At 42.0% G+C, this 26,391-nt stretch overlaps 1 protein-coding gene across 1 annotated transcript in view; it reads right to left on the bottom strand.

The window, feature by feature from the left end:
- dot1l (DOT1-like histone H3K79 methyltransferase) overlaps positions 1-26,155 on the bottom strand; it is a 42,734-nt gene extending 16,579 nt beyond the window's left edge. The window contains exons 1-18 of the mRNA XM_080429786.1: positions 25,789-26,155; positions 15,399-15,442; positions 15,075-15,149; positions 14,599-14,662; positions 14,232-14,460; positions 13,908-14,002; positions 13,752-13,814; positions 12,810-12,865; positions 12,191-12,270; positions 11,414-11,482; positions 11,208-11,314; positions 9,890-9,931; positions 9,573-9,659; positions 8,205-8,430; positions 7,925-8,038; positions 6,803-6,894; positions 5,001-5,102; positions 4,558-4,695 (exon numbers count right to left, since the gene is read on the bottom strand). Coding sequence (XP_080285912.1) covers positions 4,558-4,695; positions 5,001-5,102; positions 6,803-6,894; positions 7,925-8,038; positions 8,205-8,430; positions 9,573-9,659; positions 9,890-9,931; positions 11,208-11,314; positions 11,414-11,482; positions 12,191-12,270; positions 12,810-12,865; positions 13,752-13,814; positions 13,908-14,002; positions 14,232-14,460; positions 14,599-14,662; positions 15,075-15,149; positions 15,399-15,442; positions 25,789-25,869 — 1,764 coding nt within the window. The 5' untranslated portion in view covers positions 25,870-26,155. The remainder of the gene's footprint in view (positions 1-4,557; positions 4,696-5,000; positions 5,103-6,802; positions 6,895-7,924; positions 8,039-8,204; positions 8,431-9,572; positions 9,660-9,889; positions 9,932-11,207; positions 11,315-11,413; positions 11,483-12,190; positions 12,271-12,809; positions 12,866-13,751; positions 13,815-13,907; positions 14,003-14,231; positions 14,461-14,598; positions 14,663-15,074; positions 15,150-15,398; positions 15,443-25,788) is intronic.
- Positions 26,156-26,391: the final 236 nt, after the last annotated feature.

Raw genomic sequence — 26,391 nt, forward strand, 5'->3', positions numbered from 1 at the left:
TTGATTGTTTATTTTGCTGCTGTTGATGCACTATGTGGTATTATGGTGTCCTCTAGACCACAGTTGACAGACACAATCAATGACTACAACGTTTGAAATTCAGTCGTAGCTCATTTCCCTGAATTTTGCTTTAAATTCAACACAATATACAGTACATTCATCGCAGGGTATGAGTAATCATTTAAGTTGTTAAATACCGTGGGCTCTTTTAGGCTACCAAAGTGTACTGACTACTGAGGTAAAGAACAGGTTGAAACACATTCGGTCATCTTGTGTGTTCTCTCACTGTGTATACACTTTGAGACTACAGCTTGGCACCCAGCCTTCGACTTGCACTCACTGAGGCCATCTTCTGGGCTGGATGTTTATACTCGTGCCTGCCCATATACATACACACAGCGATAGACAGGAACGCCCACAAATACGGTTTTAGCGTGGGGGAAATTTGAATGATCTGCCTCATGGAGTTATATAGCTTACATCGTGCACGATTGTTTGGATCGCTTTCAGAGCAATTTTATGGGCGATAGAAACATTAACAGCCAAGAAAAATCCATCAGAAGGACATCTGGAACGCAATCGTTCACTCGCCCTTGCAAATTATTTTATTAACTTATTAGTAAGATATACGAGACAATTATGAATGGCTAAAGCAACCTGCAGGCTAGCTGTCATTATTAGGCTACCTCAGGTAGCCTACTACAACTGTCTTGCCTCCTTAAAACCTCTTAAACCCTCTAGACTTAGAAAACTGGACCTGAAGTTTGCTCTGCACTTTGACAGCTTTTTCAGTCTGCACCAAATCTATGCGCTCACAACGCGTTGGAACGCCATGCGTTGTGAGCTCGTAAATTGGCAATTTTTGGCTTACGTTCCCCCCAGAATATGGAAGCTGGGGTTCAAGTGGTTTATAATCATATCAGATTATCCATATATCTTATTGCATGGGTCAAGTTTCAGCACAAGCACCACTGAGATCGGAGATCTGTTTCCCTCTCTCCATCTCCTGCTCTATCTCCTGTGTACAAAACATGTTTACATCTGCACAGTGTGTAATCGCCTGGTAGAGACACTATTACAAGATATGATCAATTAAACTTACCATAATATCAAAAACCAACAGCCATTAAGTCATCAATAATGTTAAAAGAACACGTAGTGAAGTCCAAGTACAGTTTAGAGACCGGAGTTTTGAGACCGGCAGGTATCGAAGCCATTATCGTTTGTCGAAGTGAGCTATTTAACCCATTAAAGGGCAAGACCACTTTGGTAGAGGTTTGGGTTGTGTATTTACCTTGCCATGATGTAACTCCAAGGTGGACAAGAAATCAAAAATAATTGCTCCATTGATTAGAAATTGATAATTCTAAATTTGCTCCTCATTGACTTACATTGTACGGTAAAACAGCTCTCAAAGTCACTCTTTTAGCACGTAAACGAACACGAACAAAGCTGATTCAGACAATATAGAACATCACCAAACCCAGTACTGTTTTTTTTTTAAATAAAAATGTTAACTTCCTGCTGATTTTACTATTTGAAGATCCGGATCCGGATCCGCGAATCCAGTCCGGGTTTTCTTCTTAATAAAAATAGCAAAATCAACAGGAAGTTAACATTTTTGTTAAAAAAAAAACAGTACTGGCTTTGGTGATGTTCTATATCGTCTGAATCAACTTTGTTTGCGTTTGTTTAGGTGCTAAAAGAGTGACTTTGAGAGCTGTTTTACCGTACAATGTAAGTCAATGAGGAGCATATTTTGAATTATCAATTTCTAATCAATGGAGCAATTATTTTTAATTTCTTGTCAACCTTTGGAGTTACATCATGGCAAGGTAAATACACAACCCAAACCTCTACCAAAGTGGTCTTGCCCTTTAACACATCGACCGCCAGAGGTTAATCTCATAATGTACTCACCAGTGCCAAGGTGTTTTTGTTGTTTTTGTTTTTTTCATGTCGCCATAGATCTTGTTAAAATCCTTAAGATTGAGCTCTACACGGTCTGTTTACATCCGCGAAATCTCCCTGTATCTCCCAGTGAAGATCGCGTGTCAAACGGGGTATCCATGTTGTAGTTAGAGCGGATTACGTTAAACAGTGAAATGCGAGGAGAAAAAACTACAGGAAGAGAATTGAGTTTCAGTTTCGTCTGTAGAATGGGAGCGGGCGTGATCGTCAAAACCGGATCCCAAATAATTCTATTTCCGGTCATCAAACCGGAAACGGAAGTGGATCAAAAAAATTCCGAAAGTGCACCCGGACCGCGCATGCGCGAAAAGACCGCAGCCCGTAGGGCTACGGTCTCGGCGCTTAACAGTTGGATTTAACGGACCGTAGGACTACGTTCTTGGCGGTTAATGTGTTAAGACCTGAGGCGAGCAGAACAGTTTAAAAAAAGAAAAAATGTTCAAGATTTTTCAAAAATAGCAGATCTACAAGCTCGTATATCTGCTATTTTTGAAAAACATTTTTGTATTATTTTTTGCTATTTTTGAATAGCCAAAGAAATCTTAAGTGACACAGATGCGTTCCAGGTCTTAATTAGGGATGGAGCTCGAAAACCGGGTCCATTATATACCCGGGCATGAATTTATCGAGACCCGGGTATCGATAAGCTTTGGGCTTGTCGAGCCTGTTATCGAGTGCAGCGGCCCATGACGTCATGTCTAAACTTTCAAAACAAGAGGCGATCAAGAAATAAATCTAATCACCCACGCTGGCACAAACATGTCGGTCTAAAAGTGTATTGATAGCTGCAAGTTGTGCCAAACAGCGCTGCCCGGGGAAACAAGGAATATGAATTTTATTGGCTCACTACATCACTATTTTAAGGGGGCTGTAAGCGTCCATTTGGTTCCATTTGTACACTCGGGTGGTTGCGTCGTTGTTGTGTTTACATGTGCGGTGCAGCGGTGAAACAATGGCGTTAACGAGTGAAACGCTCAAAAGTTTCACTCGTCCTCTTCTACCCAAGGTAGCAAGTCTCCGTTGACAATTTTAATAATCCAATTGATAATAATCCGTTTGGGATCTCCCTGTGAATGAATAACCAGTGTTGCTTGAGCGTGTCCGTCTTCTCAGTCTATCGTTGCCGAAAATGGAAGATCTACAAGCTCACAACGTGGTGCGAAGAGACGCAGTGTGAGCTTGGAGATCGGCTATGTTTGGTGCGTGACACCGTCGTACGATGAAGTATAAATTGCGCTTTTAAAGTGACAGTACACACATTAACCGTTTCTTCAATATTATTTTCCAAAAGTAAAAAGGTCACTTGCCTTCTGTCTGTTAGAAAAGTACTGTATTTGAAGGCCCTAGTAAAATGTAGTGAGAGTGATATATTTTGGTTAAAACAAAGAAAAAATAAATATGCATTTTTTGTTTATAAAGAGTTGAAGAGACATGGAGATTTTATAGTAATTATTACAGTACTATTCATAATATAAAGCCATTTAACACTTATTGCAAATTATATGAATGGTAGTTTTAATGATAGGCAAAAATATTTTTAACTTTTGTCATCTTCATTTAATTTTAGATAGTGGTCAGCCACAAACTCTGTCACAACTGTCCAATAAAAAAAGATACCGGTTCTGTTCAGAATTTTTCGTCTCACGTCTTTTTTCTTAATAGAAAAAGATCGATAGTGGGCTCGATAAAAGCTCGGTTCGATAAGCAGGATCGATAAGGTGCTCATTATCAATAAATATTAACGAGCTCCATCCCTAGTCTTAATGGGTTAATATCATGCAGGATTTACTCACTGCTTTAGCTCTGTATTCATTGCCATGTCTTTTCTGTAGGTTTGAAACGAGGATAGGCTAGGGTTTGGCTTGTGTTGTATATAAATCCCTGCATGATAATAATAGCGCACTTCCAAACTGTAATGGCGTCAATAAACTCCCGTCTCAAAAATGTGCTTGGAATTCACTAAAACATGTTCTATAAACATCATTGACGAATTAATGGCTTTTGTTTTTTATTATGATAAGTTTAATTGATCATATCTATAGAAAATGTATTAGTGTCTCTTACCAGGCGATTAAACCAGAAAACCTCGGGCCATTGTGTTGTGTTGGATCATCTGTCCAGTCAAGGACAACATTCCAATCGGACTCTGTTTAATTTGCTAATGTAGCGTTCCATGTCGAGTGGCAACAAGGATCTGTGTCTGTGATCTGGCAAGCCATGACGCCTATTTTTGAAATTAGTATTCTTTTATAGCATCCGAGTTTGAAAACTGTACACCCTGTTGGGAGCAACTGTGGCAAATCAGTTTTTTCCCCCACTCCCCGACTCCGCCCCAGCTATGAGGGGCTGATGACACTACGCCATGTGAATGTATAGAGTGCTAATGAATGGGAATGAGGACCTGACCCATCGGCGCAGTGTGTGCTCCGTTAGAAAAGCCACATTTTGGAAGGGTTCACTAGTACTTGCAACCCACACTGCAGAGGTGTACAAAATGGCGATAAGGAGCTGAGAACCACAGCGATGGAGCTGTAATAGCAGGGTGTGGAACCATAATCACAGAGTAAAAGGGTTGCGAGGTCTCACCAACAGCAGGCTGTGGTCTCGCAGCTCAGCCATGTCTCTCTCCAGTTGTTTGGTCTGCTCTTTGAGCTGACGGTTGTGGGCCGAGATCTCCGTCTGAGCCTGTAGCAGGTCCTCCATGGTCAGGGCCTTCACTCCCAGCTGACCGCCACACAGAAAGAAACACAAAACAATTTACAATCCGCTGGATATTAATCGAGTTGTGTCAGGGCCACTTTTGTTAAATGAAATGGGTTAATTGTATGTTAAATCATAAATTGTAATACTCAAGTATCTATTATGTTTAGTGGCATGACAGGAAGAACAGCAAACAGGAATCAGCTGATGCTCATACGTAAGCTTGACTATTGTGTCCTGACAGAACTAACACTATGCTCTATGACTCTGACTGTTGTACATCTTTACAGTTGTGATATGCAGGGGATAGTAAAAGTCATAGTGCTCACCTCATCCAGTTTGGTCTGGAAGAGCCCTTTGATCTTGTCCTTGTGAGTCTGACACACTGAGTGGAGCTGCTCAGCCTGCCCTGACAGCTCCCTGTGTTTCAGCTGGAGAGGTCCAGGAAAACAGGAATGGAGGAAACAGGAAGGAGAGTTGGGGTGGGTGGACAATTTGAGGAGGTTAGATACACGACAATACACTCAAGGCAAAGCTGTCACATCATGTTTTGCCTGCACCTTTATGATTGTATGTTTACTTCAACTGCACTTGGTTTTGTTTTTTGAATAAGTCTCATAATGAGAAATAATATAGGTAATATATTATGTGGAAAGTGTGGGTGTGCCTTCCCCTGGTGTGGAAGGCACACCCACACTTTGCACACAAGTGCTGTGTGGCCAGGCATAGCCCCAACATCTGCATCACATTTACACACTGATGGTGGGCAGTGAAAAGAAAGCCTCTCTGCAGGAGGTGGCAACCCATCGCTGTGGTGCCAGGACAACAGTATCTCCTTGAACATCGGTAAAAAAACAAGTAGATGGTTGAGTATTTTTGTATGCAACGGCAGAGTACCGACACCCCCTTCTGATCAATGGGACACCATTGGAGAGGGTGAGGCCTGCACATCACTGAGGACTTGTCATGAACAATACACACAGACAATCCTCTCCCCTCCCTAAGAGCTACGGTTGAAGGATTAAGGAAGGACACCCATCACCCCAGGAATGGACTGTTTGGGTGCTGCTGCAGTCATGCAATTTCCCTGCACTGCCCAAAAGCCACCACAGAAGCTGTCTGAGCTCTGAACAGTGACCTAACTGCCAGGTCAACTGTCTTTAAGCTGTAAATACCCGCTCACCAACAGAGCACATAAGGTATTTTTGGACCATCTCTTTGCACAATGTGTGCCTAGCTCAGGATCATTATAGTTCACCACATAATAATGATGTCTATTGGCACTGTGTATATACTTTGGTTGCTAACCTATTTAATCTAAGAAGAAAATCAGCTTGCCAACACAACTACATATGCTACGTATTGTGGTACATTTCTGTGACGTTTAGACTCCATTGTGACCAATTCAGTCTCGACGGTTCAACAGAAACTGAATTGGTCTGGAAAAATCCCTGCATGCACGGTACGTTTGCATCGCACGCCAAAGGCACCTAACCAAGTGGTGAAATGTGATACCTGGGGGTGAGAATGCGCTGAACATGGGAGTGGTCTCTCTTGCAGGATGACAATGACCCATATACAGGGCAGTGTTTCCTCTACATGCATTCATCAGCACCGCTGCGCCATGTGCCATGCTATGCATCCACCAGTGCATTCTCACTCCCAAAAATTCAGGTTTCAGAGACATTAAGTTACTAACGTAACACAAACTCATTGAAATCCTCTTTCATTATCAATGAAAGGAGAGTGGTTCATTTCACTGGTGAAGACCGCTGTGAGATCGTTGAAGAGTTATTAACGTGGGGAGTGTTGGCGCTGCCATTGTAGAAGGACCGGATAACTAACATTAAAGTATACAGAGGAATAAAGACACACACAGACACCATTTGGAAGACACACTCAATGACTGGAGCTCACTCACAGGAGCAAGCCGTGATCATTAATTGCCACCAACACTTAATTACCTATTATTACTACTTGTACTTCCTTATATTATATATGCTGGTCATTACATGTTAGCGCAGTCCAACTGAGTCTGCAACATCATTTCAATGCACATACATGTAAAAGCATGTGACAAAGGAAGTCTTTGAATCTTGAATATAATACAGTACAATACAGTCTGATTTACCTTCTCCTGCTCAAGGAGCTGTTGCAGGCTGGAGCGGTACTGAGGAGTCTTCATGTAGGTCATGAATTGGAGATACTGAACCTTGATGTTATCTGTGGCCAGAGACCAGAGAAATACAAGGAGACGGAGAAGGGAAACACACAGAGGTAAGAGGAGGGAGAGTCAGGAGTGAATAGAATAGTTTTTCACCACCACGGCAGTTCTTCCATTCTGCCACTTCATGACAGCTCATTACAACCAGGTAGAATGATGGAAGAAAGACTCTAGACAGACAGACAGACAGACAGACTGGCATACTTGCTGATATGCTCAGTGAAAGTGGTAGGCTAGCTACCATGATAATGCCAGTGATAAGGACAGGACAATGGACCCACAGACCACCAAGTCTCTCCTTATCTTATGGGGAGAGCATGTATCGATCCATCTATTAACACCATTAAGACCTGAGACCGATTCTAAAAATGTCTTCTAAATCCTAACAGTTTTTGGAAAAACATGTAGTGCTCAAACCTTTTCATGTCAAGGACCCCCAAAATTATATGTATTTGGCTGCGGACCCCCATCTCAAAATATTTTGTTCCAGGGACCCCCAGAAGCAAAGCTTTGAGTTACAAATGGTCGCTTTAAAATAATATATATTCAAAGATTTGCACACATTTTCACGATTTTTCAAAAATAGCAGATCTACATGCTTGTAGCGCGGCACAAGTGTAAAATATGTCTTTTTAGCTCAAATCAAAAAATTACACAGATGCGTTCCAGGTCTTAATGGGTTAATTCACAAAACCTGTGCCTGTCTGTCCATAATGTTTGTCTGTCTGTCCTGGGTATAACTCGGGCACTGCCCGAACGAACAGCCTCAAACTTAGTTGCAGTGTCCCATGTGACCCTGGGTGTGTTTAGGGGTGTGGGCACCGGCTTCCCTGATTGGCTAACCCAACCTGCCGGCTTCGGGGAGCTTCGCATCACGTTTGTGCCGCTGTGCCAATGAGTTTGTTATGTATTTGTATTGCACAAACGAGTGGGTGTCTATTCCCAACTTTCATCGCTCCCGACTTGTGCGTCGCCCGAGTAGGCTAGTATAGAATAAAGTATGGATCATGGATGGATGGTCCAACTTACCCAGCAGTTGTTGCAGGCCAGGGGGAGTAGGGCTCAGCAGTAGCTGACCAGAAGAATAGTGCGGAACCTTGGGAGGTAGCTGGTAGAAGGGACTCTGAGGTGACCGGTATGCATCTATTTTAGGACACAAACATATTCCTATTTGAGTCAAATGCACAAACAGCATGAATGAAACAACAGCAAAAAAGCAACATGTTTGTTTCTGTAGCCTGAGACATGGGGAGAAACGACTTTGTGTATGTATGTATGTGTGTATATTTTTATGTTTGCGGCCTCTGACCCTGAGGGGGCGCTGCAGACAGTGTCTTGGCATGCAGCAGCTCCAAAGCGCTCTGGTTCTTCTTGTTCTTTCTCTCGGTGGCGGCCACGACGGCCTTCTTCGGCCGACCGCGCTTCTTGTTGTTCAGCTTGCGGCCCTTGGACAGGAGCCTGGCCCTCCGGGGTTTAGGAGAGGCCTTCACCACTGTCAACAAGCTAGGACGCACCTCCTCAACACAGGACTCGTGCTGTGAAGACATATTCACACACAGACACACGGAAACCAAGTGTCAAAGGAAGTACACAGCAACCCGAGCAAACACGACTGGCTTAAAGCCTCACCATGTAACGTTTTTTTAAATTAATTAATTGTCTGTACGGTAGAGTATGTTAATACAATATGACTTATACAGTTGGGGTAGTTGTATTTTGTCCACCTGCTCTTCTATTGAGACATTTAGATCAAAGGTCATGTCTCACCTAGCCCTTTAAGACCCGAGGCGATTCTTTAAAAAAAATCTAAATCCTAAACGTTTTTGGAAACAAATCTTAATTTTTTCTTTTTAAGATTTTTCAAAAATAGCAGATCTATAAGCTCATAGCGCGGCACCGAGTGCCGCGCTATGAGCTTGTAGATCCGCTATTTTTTAATAGCCAAATAAATCTAAAGTGACACAGATCTTGCGTTCCAGGTCTTAATGGGCTAGACACAGGATCTGACACGAATTTTGACCTGATGGTCAAGATTCAATTTATCCCCAGAGCAAGCAGGTAGGCTCTATTAGCTCAATGGTAAAAATGTCAGCACTTGCGCAGGAAACCGGGTTCAAATCCAAGGTAGAAGAGGAAAGTTACATAGTGCAGCTTTAACAGCAAGTAGTCTATAGTCAAAACAAGTACCAGGAACACTGTGAAACGTTTTGGGATATAAAAATGAATGCGCAGAATGCCTTGGAAGAATTCTGCGCATTCTATGCCCAAGCTTGGTTCAATCGTCGCATTATCTGCGTTATAAGTACAAATAGCGTAACCGAAACAACAGATAAAATAGCTGTAAAAATGCATGCCAGAAACCGAACTGGATGAATATCCCACTGTCATGGGAAAGGGTAGGAGAGTGTGGGTAGGAGAGTGTGGATGCACATCAGCCTCTCCTCTGCCATGTTTGATTATCTTTTCCTTCCTCGACTTCCATGATTTTTATTGGTTGGTTAAAAAAAAAAGTGACACTGATAAGCGGCGCTCCTCTCCAAATGTTGAACGATTTTCTACTTCCTAGTTCAGATAGTAAGTAGCATAGGAAAATCCAATCAGTGATCATCCCTTCAATCGGTGATACAGTATACGATACGATCACCAATCGGCACAAGCGTAATGCAGTGTATAGCACCTTGGTTTGCTCCTTCGGCTTGGTGGGGGTGGTGCCGTTGCTTTTATTGTCCTTCTGCATACGCCGTCTAGCTGCCTCTTGCTCCTCCTGAAACAGCACAGGCTCATATATATATATATATATAATTCATATACTGTATGATGGATCACAGACATGTCATAACAGAATAAGGACAGCTGCAGTTAATTCAATTAATAATCAGTTGTATTAACTTTTATTTTTCAGTGAAATGTTAGCTGTTTGAGGTGTTGCGCATTAGGTTTGTGAAAACTGTTATAATGAGGTAAACACAGTGAGCAAAGAAAAGCATGGCTTACCCTGAGTTTAGGATTTCTGAGACTAGAAAAATAGTTTTCAAGCTGAAAAAAGGACACAGAACAAGAAACATTTGCTTATTAGAAGCTCTGATAGCAACGTGTCATAAGAGCTATGCAGAGCCTCCTTTTACATTTTCAATGTTCAGTGGCTCTCAGTAACTTTTCAAACGAAATATTCTAGCTAGTGTTACACAGGCTCAAAACATGTGCATGTTGCTCTTTTATCACTCACCTGAAATGAAGACATTACAACAGAGAAGTAGTTACCCAACACTGAATAAGCAATTATTGGATGATTATAATCCCTATTATTCTTACTATTTTACCTTATTTATTGTTTTAATAATGGTAGTGTATTTCAGTCTCGAATATGAGTGAGGAGCTGCTTGAAGTAACTGAAAATATTCATCTGGACCAAGTAAGGCCCATAAGTGTAGAAAATAATTTTTTTTTGGCTCTGTGCATTTTGGATTCATAGAATACTACTGCCGTTTTTAAATGAAGGTCTATCAGCAATATTGCACATAGTCAAGATTCTTTACTGTAATATCACTACGCTTATACTTACTATTTTACCTATACTATCATGGTTGGGTAGGGCTATTCAATAGCCGCACCCATATGATGGAACAGCAAGCTCTGCCTCTGTCTCGGTACAGTTTCAGTGACGGCCGATCTACACCAGACTTTTCAAAGCGTGCGTATGCGTGGAATTTGCTGCGCATGTACAGCGTGCTTGGAAAGAACCAATTGATATCAATACCGGCTACACCAGGCACACGGATACGCGAGCCCTGCATATGCAGGATTTAAAATAGGACTGGATCTAAAAGTGTGTGTGCGCGTATATGCGCGTGTTGCTGTGAAAAGTGTGGTGTAGATCGGCCGTGATGTGTTTAGTGTTTTCAGTTCATCCTGGACTTGCCTTCTCTCGTGCATTTAATATTAATAACATAACTGCAGGAGTATTATATTCTGATAAACCTTTTGCTTTGTTTGTGTCAGAAACTGTCCTAGAACCGTGCCCGGTGGAATCCAGGGATAAGCCATCTTGTTGTGTAAGTAGTTCTAGTCAAGACAGCCCCTCTGAGCTGCCTGGTCTATCCATGGCATAAGCCAATGTGAAGGGTTTTAAATCTACATTGTAAATACAGTAAATACTTGTCTGCTTTGTAGCACATTCTCTTTGATTTCCCATTTGTCTGACCCCAAAAATATCAAAAGAAACACCACTTCAAGTGGAGCATCCGAGTCATCAATGGAAGAGAAGAGAACTAAGAACAGACAGAATGTAACTGTGGAAGAGGAAGATACTCACTATGGTGCGGTCTATGGTATGCAGGTAGTAGGAGACTGGCTTTCCTGTCCAGGACACAGAGCCCCTCAGTGGAGACAGCTCCACCACACGCATTATTGTGCCAATGTCTAAAAGACAGAGAGAAAGAAAGGCATTGTTTTAAAACGCTGAAATGTAAACCGATTTGAGGTATGATGTTTAGAAAACACTTCTCCCAGGATACATACCGCTCAAGTTTCGAATGTTTATTCTAAAATTTAGCGGTGCAAATGGTTTTGAGGACACAATTTTCCCTCCTGAAAAAGAGACAGAAACATAATTTAGTCCATTTTGTACATTGTATACTGGATATGAAGATTGGCACTCTACCTGAGGCAAACAATGATCAATAACATGCTCCTATAGATACAATATTCAATAGACCCATTCATCATCCTGTCATGTTTGGCTTTGCAACTGGGGGGTGGGCAGCAGAGAGGTCACTTGAGTTGGTCACAAGGCTGCTGCGGTCAAAGATCAAGTGCCCCATGTTGACACAGCTGGTATTAGCTATCATCAGCCACTCTCTCTGTTTTTATCTCTAACGAACAGCTGAAAAAATAAGCCTTTCATATAAGTCATATAAGGCGTCACTCCCAACACCAGCAATACAACATGTGGGTGTCTCCCGCACACAGAGCAAATGGTCTTGCTGGTGTTAAAAAGGCCATTAGCTACTACCAGTTAATAATCTTGTTTTCCACACTTTGATCAGTGTGTCACTAAAGTAGAGATAAATGGCCCACAAATTGGAGTTTCTTCAGTAAGACTGGCATTAAACACAGTGTACAGCTTAGGTGTAAATCAGGAGATGGAGGTGTAGTAGGTCTCTGCAAACAACATCAGGTTCTAGTGCAAGCCACAACAAGCTAACCTAACCAACAGGATAACACTCTGGCAATGACTGGAATCCATTACTGGTCCCCCACAAAGAGCAATCTTTTGGTTGGTGTTAAGTTACCAACCTTCCTTCATGTTAGCAAAACGCTCCTTCAGCTGGTGATCCACCTCTGGACCGAAGGCAAAGTTATTCACAAAAATAACACTGGAGGACAGAGAGGGGAGAAGAGGGGGAAAAATTTGGTTGGAAGTGGTGTGACATTCAAACAAAAATCTGTGGGGAAAACATCTTAGTTTTAAGCTCTAAGAAGGACTATAAGCTCTGTGAAAAATAGGGATGGCTTCATTACAGAAAGGTTTTATCTTTCCGAGATCCCATCCTTTCCAACTTTCCATACGATCACTGTGATCAAACTTTGTATGGAGTAGTGAAAATCAAGAAGGAAAAAAAAGCTATACATGTAGATAAAATGCTCATACATTTTAAGCCTATGGATTTCATTAAGAGACATCATTAGCATTGTGGTGTCCAGAGGGGAGGATATATGCTACATTTCAATGTTCCTAAATAGTTTCTGGTGACTAGAAAGTCACAGAGACCGCCGAGATGCAAGTTTTCAACAAAGCTGCATTCCCCTTTTTTTTGTTTCTCAGGTGCTTTCCACCACTGCATAGCCAGGTTTTCCAGTACATGAAGCAACTGTGTCTTTCAGTGTGTAATTGGGACTCGCTGTGTTACTCCACCTTGTGTTGGCTATCCGTTCTTTCCATTCTTCAGACAAAAAGTCACCCCGCTCCAGCTGAAAAAAAAATTAGGAGCAAGTGAGCTACACTGGTACACAAACACCTGTGTGCTGAGAGACTACAGCTACTATATTAACCACATGAACCCTAGCATCCCTATACTGAGGGCGAACGTTTGCCGATCTACAAGCTCACAAAGACATTTTGTGTTAGAGAGAAATGCTAGCGAACCTAGTATAGAGCTCTAGGGGACCCTCCATGGTGCCCCCGGCTTGGCCGGGCAATCTCTGTCGCTGCACTAGCAACTCCTGCACATAAATTAAGTAGCTGGCGACTCCATGCATATCAGATACACATGGAGTCACATATGTGGTTGTTGTCTGTGACAGGGACTATATACATGGAGGGAATTGACAATGACTAAATTCTTGGGGAAAAAAGCAAAAGGAAGGAAATAAAACAAAGCAAACCATATTTCACTTTGTGTAACAATGTCTTTATTTTAGCCCAAATCTCTGGAGGGGCTCATGAATGGTCATTAGTCAAGCACCAAAATGGTTGCTCTGGGGGCCTGTAGTCAGCAATACGTTCTTACTTTCCTTTCGAAAGTCTTACAAAAGAAGCAATTTAAATTTAAATCCAAGTATAATATTTATCCACATGAACCCCAGTATCCCTATTCAGGGGCGAAAATAGCAGATCTACAAGCTCACAACGAGCTTTCAGATTGGTGAAGAATTGTGGTGTTGAGGGAAAAAAGGAGCATACCTAGAATAGAGCAATGGGGGACCTCGGTCAACTAAGAGTTTGAGTGGTTAATTTAATGTCCTTTGCCTGAGTGCAAGTAAGAGTAATGGGGGACAACTGATGAATGCTGTGACATCACATGACTATCAGATCAGAAGCGCTACTAAAGCAGGCGAACACTGAGATCAAACTTACCGTGTACTCTCCGTGCTTTTTCCCATACCATTTCATCCACTTCTTAAACTCTTTATCCATGGACTGAAAGAGAGACAATACTCAACATCAGTCCCTTATGAAGAAGGATCATTTTAGAGTGCGTTTGTGTTCACTTTATCAGGGATGTTTATTTACCTCTGCATAGGTAGCTGGAATGTCTGCTTTCTCCACACCATAGTAGTGTTTACAGTTGGTTGCCGCAGCAACCTGCAGCACTACCTGCCCCACTCCTGTAAGAAAGGGAAAAAAATGATTTGTAGGACAAGAGAGAGAGACAGCGAGACAGACGGACTAACAGAGACAGACAGACAGACATCAAGGCACTGAATTCATCCAAGTTATTCACTTCCTGAGAGTCTGGGCATTGAAGACCAGTAGTCATTTACAAAGTAATGGCTCCAAATTTCAAAAAGCACTGCGCTGCACACTTATAGCGAAACTGGTGATCGAAAAACTAACCACTGCCGAGGTCCACAAAGGTGTCGTCGTCCTTCATCTCCATCTCGTCAATGATCTGAGCCACCAAGTCGAAGGAGGTCTCTCCGTACACTTCCGGGGAGAAGGGTTCATAGTTGTTGAGCTTTTCAGGGTCAGTCACTGAGTGGTTGTACACCTGCTGCAGGATGTGCCTCAGCAGTCCATTGGATGGACGTTTGTTCAGCTTCATTGGTTGGGTGGTCCCCTTCCACTGGAACATGGACAGACATTTGGACACATGCAGATTTGACCTCCTCCAACAGTACAGTAAATCTGTTCACACTTAGCTCAACACACACACAACGCAATGCACTCCCTTAAAGGAGACTGATACATTAAATGGACTCACCAGTTGGTGGATGCTGTCAATGGCTCTGTTGTATTTGTCGCAGAGTCTCTGCATACTCTCAAAACTGTGAGAACACACCAAAGTAGGAACAAAATGTATCCCTGTGGCAATGTATTGCATTGTACAGTACATCTATCAATACTTATTTCAAAGTGACAGTGAAATAATAAGCAAACGTTTATAGAAGGGCCAGAACTGAAAAGAGGAACAACAGTTCAACACATAGCACAATGGTATTTGACACAAAATGTATTCTGGGCTTCAATATCTTCGCAGATAAGTGGATTTTGTTTAGCATTGTAGGCTGTGTAGTACTTTATTCTAGACAGCAAATTTTAAAGCACAATAGTATCCCATGTGTAAAATTGTATTCCTTCTGTTTTGCATGCTTTTAGTTCGAGCTCAAACATCCGCAGTTGCAGTAGAAATTCCCACCACTGAAGGGACAGTACTTGCACTTATGACCCTTGACTCACCACTTGGTGTCATAGTCGATGAGTACGTAATTTTCCATCGCCAGCTTGAGGTCCGGGATCTCCTCACACACCCACCTACAACATAAAACATAAAAGCTGCTGTTAGAAAAGCATCCAGATGCAACGCTTGATCTCACTCACACACACACACACACACACACACACACACACACACACACACACACAAAATACTGTTTAACCATCCTGCTATGTTATTGTAGGTGTGTCTATAATATGATGATCCTGTGCCATTTCTGCTAGATGGCATCAGCAAAAGCTACCAGAGTCAGTTAATTCATGGATTAGTGAAGGAAAGCCACATACCGGATGGTCTCGATGATTTCATGAGCAGCATCATGGTGTTTATCCTAGAAACAGAGAGAGACAAACAATTTATTTTAACAAACCAAAATGGGCACCTCAGCTTTGCCATGTTCTTTATGTGTACAAAGCAGATAAACCCCAAATCTGGGTTTTGCCCATGTTTTTTGCACATGGGAATATAACGTTTTCAGGGTGAAAAGATCCCCAATGCTTTGGACTTGCTTCATTTGAATGTATGAAAGCTTTTCTCCAATATGCAACTTGAATTCATGCCCGTAGAGCACAGTCTTAAACATCTGACATATGCAGCAAACACAATTAGAAAACTGACATTCTAAGTGTTGCATTTTTCTTTTTCACATTCTCCGGGTGGCACACTAACATAAGAGGCAACAGCCTGACAATCTTTATAGAAAAATACAAATCTCCTGCCTGTGACAACAGGCCAGGCCAACAATCTAGACAGACAATCTAAAATAAGATCAGATGAGGCCAGTAATGCCCAGTCACCATTAACCCATTAATACCTGGAACGCATCTGTGTCACTTTTAGATTTCTTTAGGCTATTCAAAAATAGCAGATATACAAGCTCATAGCGCGGCACCGAGTGCCGCGCTACGAGCTTGTATATCTGCTATTTTTGAAAAATCGAGGAAAAAAAATGTGGGTTTTTCTTTCAAAAAATTGTTAGGATTTAGAAGACATTTCTAGAATCTTCTCAGGTCTTAATGGGTTAAATTAATTTGTCCAGAACAGCAAGCTGACAAGGCTTGTGTAACAGGCAATAACAAAAACAGCACTGAGCATTGTGTTCAATTCAACTTCTCACTGTGAAACACAACAACCCTTCTCAACAACACTGTCACTATCAATGACATTAATGCTGTTTAGGCCATCCAGGAACCCTAAGAGAGCCTGGATTAAGCATTCTCAATGGGCTATTAGGCCTACATTATGTAAGCTGCCCGGGGCTATTTCCAAAGAGCTGTCATTCTCTGGCATAACAACAATTAGTATAGACATAGCATCTACCTGAGTAACCTGACCAGATTTATATAGTGACTGTATAATGAACTAGAAAAGGGGGCTCCTTGGAACACAGAACTCCGCCAGGCTGGGTGGAATACCCAGCGCTGTGTCAATCACAGGATGCAGCAGGCAGGATGCTGACAGTCGATGCAACGTTTCACGTTTGTGGCACTCCCTATGTTAAAAGTGCTTTTGGAGGTACAGTATGAGATACAGAGTCCCGTTCATTGATAGGGCTGAGCAATTTAAGATAACGTGACATATCTTAAAACGGTATACCTTTATTAGCCTGGTAAACCCTCCCTCCGGAAATCTCATTTCTATTTAATTCCAGGAGTGAGTCTGGCCTGATAGCCCATTGTGGGGGTTTCTAGTGGAATTACCAGCTAACCGAGCCTATCAGCGTCGTCGCACATCGTTCTGTGATTGACAGCGACAGTTGGCCAATCAGGTGGCGAGTTCGAGTGAGCCCAAAACACGAACGGCAGCCATCTTTTTCTTGTCCGCTATATTCTCCGCTATTTTTTTACTTCAAAAAGCTCTCTAACTTCTATTATGAGGCACGGAATTTACTTATAATATATCGTTTGGATAGAATTTAGTTGTTTAACTTCATATATGTGGTCAATTAATCATGACAAAGCCTATTTAAAAATACAAATTTAGAGAACCGGTAGGGGTGGGCAGTGACACGGTCACCCATGTATCCGAATAAGGCAACCCATTTTGGGCATGGCTGTCTCAAAAGTCCCGTTGCGTCACATTAGACTGGTGAACTGCTGATTGGCTGAAGGGGAAAAATTATCATTGGCTGAAGGGGTTGTCAGTCAACGGTATTACTCCCGCCCAACTCCAGCCTGCAGCCAATATTGCAGAATGGGCGATCAGGCCAGACTCACTCCTGGAATCAAATAGAAATGAGATTTCCGGAGGGAGGGTTTACCAGGCTATACCTTTATATCCCTACATCAGAGTCTAAGATGCTGAGACAACAAAATAAATGTATTGAAACTGATGTAATCTTGCTCATGTCAGTTAATTCAGTTAATGATTTCCTGAATGCATGCATTCATGAACTGTGCCCTTTAACATGACATTGTGTCAAGAGTTAGGTCATTTAAATCAAATCACCGGTGCACAGACATTGATTGTCTAATAAAGTTGTTGAATCCGATATCAACACAATGATGCAAGATCATGCAACGCGACTCCGCAGTGGACTATTAAATGGATGGTTAGATACTTTGCATCACAAAGCTGAGGTGGAATAGATCATGAGGCATTTTTTGGTAAAATAGGCCGGTCGGAATGGAAAATGAAAAATGTTAATATGTACCAATTTGTGTGATTTTGGACAGAATTGTAGGAGAAGTACTAGTAGCAAAACGTGTGTTTTGAAGAAAAAGCTAAATGTTAGTTGAGTGGAAATGGGTGGAGGCTATACAGGGTGAGCCATGATCTTGAAGTGGTCTTTTATAGCGCCACTATGACGCCAATTAAACAACATGTGAGGTGGAGGTTCTTCCTTGGCCTACTGGGAGTGTGCATATCGAGTTTCATGCAAATCGGTCCAGCGGTGTCCAAGATTAGCTCTACACAGAAGACGGACCAGGGGCAAAGATGTAAAGTTAGGTCTGTCGGCCTGGCAGAGAGAACGATGTGACATTCTGTCACTGGAACTTTGCTTAGCAAAGCCATCTGTGCTACAAAAGGACCAGCACTATCCTAGAACAGCTAGATAGTTTCATAGATGTCTCAGATTTCTCTTTTTCGGTCAGGCTATTGAGGCCAATCTTTAGATGCCTCGCATTTACATGCGAGACAGCAATCTATAGCTGGAGATGCTAAACTGTGGCGACTCCCTGGGAGAAACAGCAGGGCTCCGGTCACACCCAGAGCAGAGCCAGCCTAAGCCTGTTGCCTGAGCTGACCCACTGACCCACTTTCCGTCGCCTGCTTCAGCACACTGCCAAGGACAGCCTCTCACTGAGGGAAGGAAAAGCAAGAGAGAAGGCGAGGAGAAAAGCGAGAAAAATTTGAGCAATAATGAGGAAGAGATAAATAATGTGTAGAGAGTACTAGGGTTAGAAGCAGTGGTGGGAAAAGTACTCAAATGTTTTACTCAAGTAAAAGTATCGATACTACAATGTAGAAGTACTTTGTTACAACTAAAAGTCCGGAATTAGAAATGTACATGAGTAAAAGTGCTAAAGTATTGGTATCTAAATGTACTTTAAGTACCAAAAGTAAAAGTACTAAAATGTTTGAAAATAGCCGATCTACAACTCGCTCACAACGCATCGCGATGCTGTCTAGATTGTCGGCTTTTTTCAAATAGCCTAGGTATAAAATAGGGCTTAAGTGGTTAATGTATGTTTTATAATGTAATAATTTATATCTGCAAAGTAACTAATGAATAAAGTTTTCAAATAATTGTAGTGGAGTAAAAGTACAATATTTGCATCTGAGATGTAGTGGAGTAAGTAAAGGTATAGACAAGACAATTGGGAATACTCCAGTAAAGTAAAAGTACCTCACAATTGTACTTAAGTGCAGTACTTGAGTAAATGTACTTAGTTACTTTACACCACTGGTTAGAAGCAAAGCGAGAAATTGAAACGGAGAAGTGAAGAGAGAGAGCGAGAGAGAGAGACAGCGAGAGCAAGCAGCCTGGTATTTGTCAGCTGTTTGAAAGCCTGGCACAGGAACCACAGCTAAGAGTCACATCTTCCCGCTCAATATCGCCCGCCACTACAGTACGCTCCACCATGGCACGCACATGCGCATAGCTCAAAGCCTCCTCTTCATATCACACACATTTTCTTCCGGTTTTTACCATGCTTCAGAATAACACTAATATTCATTAAAAACAACAGTAACCTCATACTAATATACATTAAAAAACTACAATAACCTCAAGGACTCGGGTCCAACTGTAGTTTGACTCTTGGCAGTGAGTGAGATACTACAGTGTGAAGGGTTAATGCTGTACAGGTAGGTGTGACTGTGTGTAGTGTACAGTAGCTAGTTGTTGGCAAACAAATGCTGTGTTTGTGAGTAGAGGGTGCGTGTGTGGGAGTGTGTGTGCATGAGTATGCTAAAGAGTGTGAGAGTGAGAATGTTACAGTTCATGGTGAGACTACGGGATGTTGAGAGGGGGGTGGGAGAGTTCGTTCGTGCCTCTCACACAGAGACGCCACACAGCAACACCAAAGACGTGCTGCTGCTAAAAATAAACACAGTCTGAGTGTGTGAGTGAGAGAGAGACGGAAACAGAAAGCGTAGGAGACTCTCTCCACTCCCTGAACTGTGGGCAGGACTGATGTGTGTATGTCATCATCTCCCTGCTGTGACACACAGCGATAGGAGAATGACTTAATACACCTCTCCACTACGCACTCCACACACCAGCCCACAAGAACAAATGACTAAATCCCCCACCCCCGCACATGGAGACGGGACAGCTTAACTTGCATCATTGAGTTGCATCATCGGACAGCATAGAAAAACATCTTCCTCGAAAGTCATGTTTCTTCTGTACTTTTGCTGTCAGAAAAGGGATGTAATGGTATGACAGTTCACAGTATGGTATCTGAAATACCACGGCATATGCTTAGGTCGGTCGCAATTATTACATAATTGTCTAATCGCAATTATTTTGCATAATCGACCAATCGTCAGAAATAGCAGATCTACAAGCTTACAACGCAGATATAGCTATTTTTTTATATTTTGGAAAGTATAAAATGATTAAATATGTCAGTCATTTATTTTTTTGATTACGAAGCCTAAAAGGCAAACAGAAATTGTATTTTGTTTCATATGTTCCAATATTCAATACCAAAAACAAACAATTAAATCATTAATCACAATTATTTGTATGACAATTAATTGTCAACTTAAATGTGTAATCGTGACAGCCCCCCCCCCTTTAACACATCGTGTGCCAGAGGTTTATTAAAATAGGGTATATCTAGTGCCAGCATATCTTCCATCCACTTACGCTGATATGTTGCGTGCTGTAGAAGCTCCGACGAGGACGTGCATGTTGTAAACAAAGCCTGCGTGCGAGACGGCGGAGGGTCCCGACTAACGCGCCTGGAACAACAATATTTCTAACGCGATCCTCCATTGCAGAGTGATCGCCGATCGGAAACAGCTCACTTCCACCACGTTAAAAAGAAATAGGAGATATTAAGCTTAAAAGTTTTAGTCAAGGAGTTAACATTGGAGCGGACGACCGGAAGCATTTTTTACATGGATCCACATCCGGCCTCTCCTTCTTAGAGACTCCTTGGATGATCCCAAAGTTTCGTTAGAGCGCCCCACATGGGAAAAATATATATTTAAAAAATGGGCCAAAAACGGTCCGGACCGTTTATGGCACATAACGCATAGCTTCTCAAAAACGGTCCGGACCAAGCACTCAATGTGTTAATTAAATGTGAAAAGGTGGAAACTGGCATGTGTATGCCTAACTGTGTGTGTGTGTCTGTGTGTATTTAACTTAGGGCTGGGCAAAATACAATTATATTGATGTCATAAAATGAGACCAGATATCGTCTGGGATGGGTACGACAATCGTATTATCGTTATATGGCAAAAGTCTTGTTCTTCCTTATTTTAATCACTTAAGCCTTATTCTATATATACTATAAAAAATTGTGACTTAAAAAAAAAAGAGTTGTTCTACAATCTTGTAGATGTGCAATTTTAGTCATTTTCAAAATATTTTGAAAAATGAAAAAAGTAAAATGACCGATCTTGAGGAATTTGGTAAATAGAAAAATAAATTTGATTTAGTCCATATCCCCCAACCCCAATTCAATAATAAAAATAAAAGCTCACGGTTCGGAACAGTTTTTTCTTGATAACGTGACATATCTTAAAATGGTATACGCTTATATCCCTACATCAGTGTGTCTAAGATGCTGCGACAACAACTGTTCAATAAATGTATGTACTGTCCCAGCTGTTTACTAGTTGAGATTTGGGGCAGGTCCCCGGTCAAACGTGTGGTGTTGAGATGTGCTGTGCATGCACAGTGCACACAGGTTATGTAGAACTACCTTGACTTCATGCCCATCTGTTTCACCATGACAGATAAGACATTAGGGATGGGCGTTTGCCAATTGTTTTGTAAACGTGGGAGTGTTTGCACCACGGTTATCCGTGATTAACCATGGTGCGCTGTCATATTTGTATAAATTAATTAACATTGCAGTACACATCATGAGCCTTGGACACAAGCTGTATCAAATATGTAAAGTAGCGCAGCCGACATCAACTTGTACACAAACGAAGCCAACCGCCTCACTACAAACTACAAACGTTAAATAGTCTTTATGGGAATGTCTCTCCCTTGGTGTTTCCTAGTTGTCTCAATATCACCTCTATAGTTTCAGAATAATGGCTTTTTTTTTAAAGCCAAGCCATGAAATACGAAAGTGAAACTTCACTGGGGTTACAAAGTGTGCCACTTGTTTTGATGCTAAATCTTACAGATTTAAAAAGCAGATTTTGCACACCTACAAAGGCGACAGGTGCGTAGGAGAAAACCATACGAGGGCCCCAACGTACTGAAAGAAAAATCTCCTGCACACAGTCTTCAAACGCAAGAAAAAAGCCTTCAAGTTCATCAGGTTATATTTTTCTTGCATTTGAAGACTGTGTGCGTGAGTGTTTTGCCTTCAAATCTTACAGATCACAAGGCGGCCAACAACAATGGATAATTGATACATAGGTTGGATAATAAATCCACAGTTAACATTATCTCTGTGTGGACAGAGTTGGGTGATTCAACCGCCCACTGCTAGTAGTGGTAGATGTCTGCATCATGCTGTGGTAGAAAAAGCAGCGTGCATCCCATATTAGAACCAAGCACTTTAAGATTGTGTGTTAAATCTAGTCTGAAAATGTAGATTCTTTGGAAAACAAATCGAGCATGTTACACTGCTAGAGTAGCTCAATAAATATTGTATGTTACAATTAGTCACATTTTTATAGAGTAGCTCAATATTGTATAAGTTACAATTACTTACATTATTGTAATTTATACAACTACTTACATTATTGTAATTTATACTATGTAGGCTACATGTTTTCATTTAATAATTTAATGTAAACTTTAAACGGTGTACCCTCTTTCATCCCTAATAAATAAATGACAGAGGTTGGATATTTAAGGCCAGGGTATCTGAAGCTCAGCTGGCCAGCTTTGACTGGCTGTTGCTGCTAATAGACATACATACTGTACATACATTAAAAACAGTCCAGACGACTGTACTAAACCGGTCCTGTGCATACAACGCTAACAATTGTTTTTCACACCATTGCAAAGCACTGACACTTCAAAAGACATGATTGATATGAAATGTTTTACTACAGCGATGGTGTGTAAATATGAATCAATAGGTAACATAAAACAGACAGACCAGTGTCACTCACACCATACTTAAATCAAGCACAGTCTTTAAAGGCATAGCATAGAGGCGTAGATAGTGCCCCACACCCAGAACCAGATGAACAAAGAACAGCACAGCAGAAGAGCTACTCTTCATATGGAAGCATTTACAGATGATTTAGATTCGCAGCTGCGCAGAAGTTTGTGTGTGTGTGTGTGTGTGTGTGTGTGTGTGTGTGTGTGTGTGTGTGTGTGTGTGTGTGTGTGTGTGTGTGTGTGTGTGTGTGTGCATTCTTTGTTTTAACATGTTCTTGGTCCTGGATATTGACTTGAAGTAGGACTCGGAGCAGGCATACAGTACAGTCTGCACACAATCATGGTGTTGTGTTCTCCACATACAGACAACAGTGTTTTATTACTCAGTGGGTGAGATAAGCACTCTGCCTGCTCCGTAGGACTGGAAAATACTAGAATGCGCATGGTGGGATCTGTAGCAGGGCATTGCAGTTCAACAGTGGCCAGTGGGAGACAACAACAAAATACAGAGATATGACAGCAATAATGCAACATAGTAGAAAACCACCAGACATACTAAATGTGGGCACTGATCCATATTATCATTTGTTAAACATGCAGCAACAGAGATTTCAACCACTTAAACCCTATATACTTAGTTGACCGGGATCCCCCGGGACACTATACTTATTTATTTTTTAAAGTTTTCCCTCTACACCAAATCTATTTGCCGAAAATAGCTGATCTACAAGCTCACAACATGCAATGACAATGCAGGTCACAATGCGCAGGGAGCTTGTAGATCTTGCTGAATGTTCGCCCCCAGAATAGGGACACTAGGGTTCATGTGGTTAACTGCGTCTCACATCCTCTGTGGCTTCAATCCCTGCAGAGCCAGCCATATGGACAGGAGATGAGAGAGAAGCGTGAGGAGACTTCGCTTGGGCAGTATTTCCCTTTGAAACCCGGAGGAGCAAGCACTCCACATGAACAGGTTCCATATTGCAGAGCTCCCAATGCATGCCTTTCCCAAAATAAGTTCTGTCAGCTGGTTCTAATTGAGCACAAGTATAGTCCCTGTATAGCTGCTGTAGGATGTAGGCCAGTGGTATATTAAATTCCAAACATGGCTCTCCCTACAGTCCAAACATTAGGAAGTGGTCTGGTCTCTAGATTGCATGGGTAATGGGCCTCTTTTCCTGGAGGGAGGAGATTCACAATGCAATTCTTCTTATCTGTCTCCAGCCTACTAGTGTAAAGGGAGGGTCAGTCAGTCAGCCAAGGACAAGCAGAGAGGCTGATTGCATCAACTGCGGTAATGTTGACTGTTAGCTGAGAAAAAGGTTTCGTTTTCCATTGGGAGCAAAACAGCAGTCTAATGCTAGAGAAGGCACAGAGTATGTTGAGAGTGAGACCCACTTGAACATTCTGAGAAATACATTGCACGCATTTTCTCAGCACCAGCTGTGTCTCGGCACAATCACAAAAAAATGCTTGTCTAAGCTGAAACTCACTACATACCACCAAAGGAACCGCAGACCTTTCAACTGTTTTCCCTTTTGTTACTCTCAGATGATATTACTACAAAGAATCACCCACTGGCATGTGTTGACAGCATGTAACAGAAATTGTCTACCCCCTTTGGTATGGTATGCAATACATAATGAGGAGGAAGCGCCTCAGAATATACAGTACATGATTGCAATTGCATTAGGCATTTCAATCCCACATCAAAGCAGGGTTTCACTGGATGCATACAGTTCAGTCTACCCACACACACAACTGGCCTGCTGTGATCATAAAGATACTGGGGAATGGGGGTGAAAAAGGAAGCATCCAAGGAATGCTCTATTGCAAGGACTCAACACGGTTTTCATTCAGTGAATCCGACTTGCATGCTGTGAACCAACTTCATGATGAAATACAAAGGCCACAAGAACAGTCTTCAATGAACTTCCCTTTTTAAAAGTTCTCAACCAGTGCAGTGATAAAACTCATTTTTATAACAGACACTCATTGTTTACATCCTCCCGTAGTAGCTAGCTGGTCCTTTCCAAAGCATATTGTTGGGTAGTCTGTGATGGTTCAGACTTAAATGACATGGCTATAATCTAAACCTGTTTTAAGAACAAAATGTCTAAACCATATTTAGACATTGGCCAGCAGCAGCAACACTTAACAAAACCCTGTTGTGAAAATGAGTTAAAAAAAAAAAAAACACCCAACCACCTGGTTGGGAAACTGGCTGGGTATATCCCCATGTGTCACACTAACAGGACATCCCCGATCTCCTCTTCCAGTTAACACAAACATGCTCAGTTGACATTCGGTAAAATGTCATCGTTAATACAAATCGGTGATATTTCATCATCATACAGAGCCTTCAGACTGCATGACAGTGAGCATTTGTGGACGATCAGCGTGCAGACAGACTGCAGACTGTAAACAATAGCTACAAAGTCCAGCCCACCACAGTCAGGCAACACCAGCTGAGCTACGGGGTTAGTCGTGTTGAATTGTCCCGGTCAGTCAGTCATCGTGTGACAAGACATCTAGACCAATGGTTCTCAAACTTTTACATTTCAAGGTCTCCCCTTAACTCTGACAGTGTACAAATGGAAACAAATACACCCGTTAGGGTCCATTTGCATACTGTCAGAGTTACAGACTTGCCAGGGTTCATATGGACCCCCTCTAAAAAAGGAACCCAGTGAGTCGCTGGAATCCACTTTGAGAACCAATTATCTAGACGCCTTCGCAGTTCGCACAGACCCCAATGTCTGTCACCATCCCCCGACCCGTATGACCTGCCCGACCATGCAGGCAGACAGACATGCCATGGGTCTTAGGCTAGCCACTATTAGCAGCAATGAGCTAACAGTAACAAAAGGTGAAAACACAGACAAACTCCACTGCTTAACTTGCTATGTTAAAACACTTACGTATACTGGCAGCGGCCACGGGTAGGCTGCGGGTTCGGCTCCAACCGGAGACTTGAGCTTGAGCTCATGCTTTTCTCCCATTCTCCACTTTGCCGGAGGCTCGCTGTGGTGATAGCCTAGCTACGCTAGCTAAGTCTCCGTTAGCCAACTAAGGAGGTTAGCGACCGAAGCTACCTTGACATTTTAGTAAGAAAGGACAAAAAACCCGTTGAAACGTCCAAAACAAACGACGTCGACGTCGATACTCGTTCATGCAGTAAATATGTACACTATATAGTCAAGTATATACGTCCGACTCAATGTTATATATGGATAAAAATGCCTGCTCATGTCGACTGGTAATAACAACTCGGCCATATCACCGCCATCTTGCCCGGCGTGAATAAATATGACACGGGTGGCCACTAGCAGAAAGTAGAGTCTGGATCCCATAGGCCCGAAGGACGTTTTCGTTTTCGCACTGCAATTGGATCGCTGGTTGCCTAGCAACCGCAGAAACTGGCCGACAGCATTGGCCGAACGGCAGGAGAAACACTGGACGAATATATTTTTATATGATATATTCATAGAGGTATAATATGGGATATATATTATATATCGCAG

The sequence above is a fragment of the Gymnoscopelus braueri genome (genome assembly GCF_963280865.1).
Source record: "Gymnoscopelus braueri genome assembly, chromosome: 6".
Classification (NCBI taxonomy): domain Eukaryota; kingdom Metazoa; phylum Chordata; class Actinopteri; order Myctophiformes; family Myctophidae; genus Gymnoscopelus; species Gymnoscopelus braueri.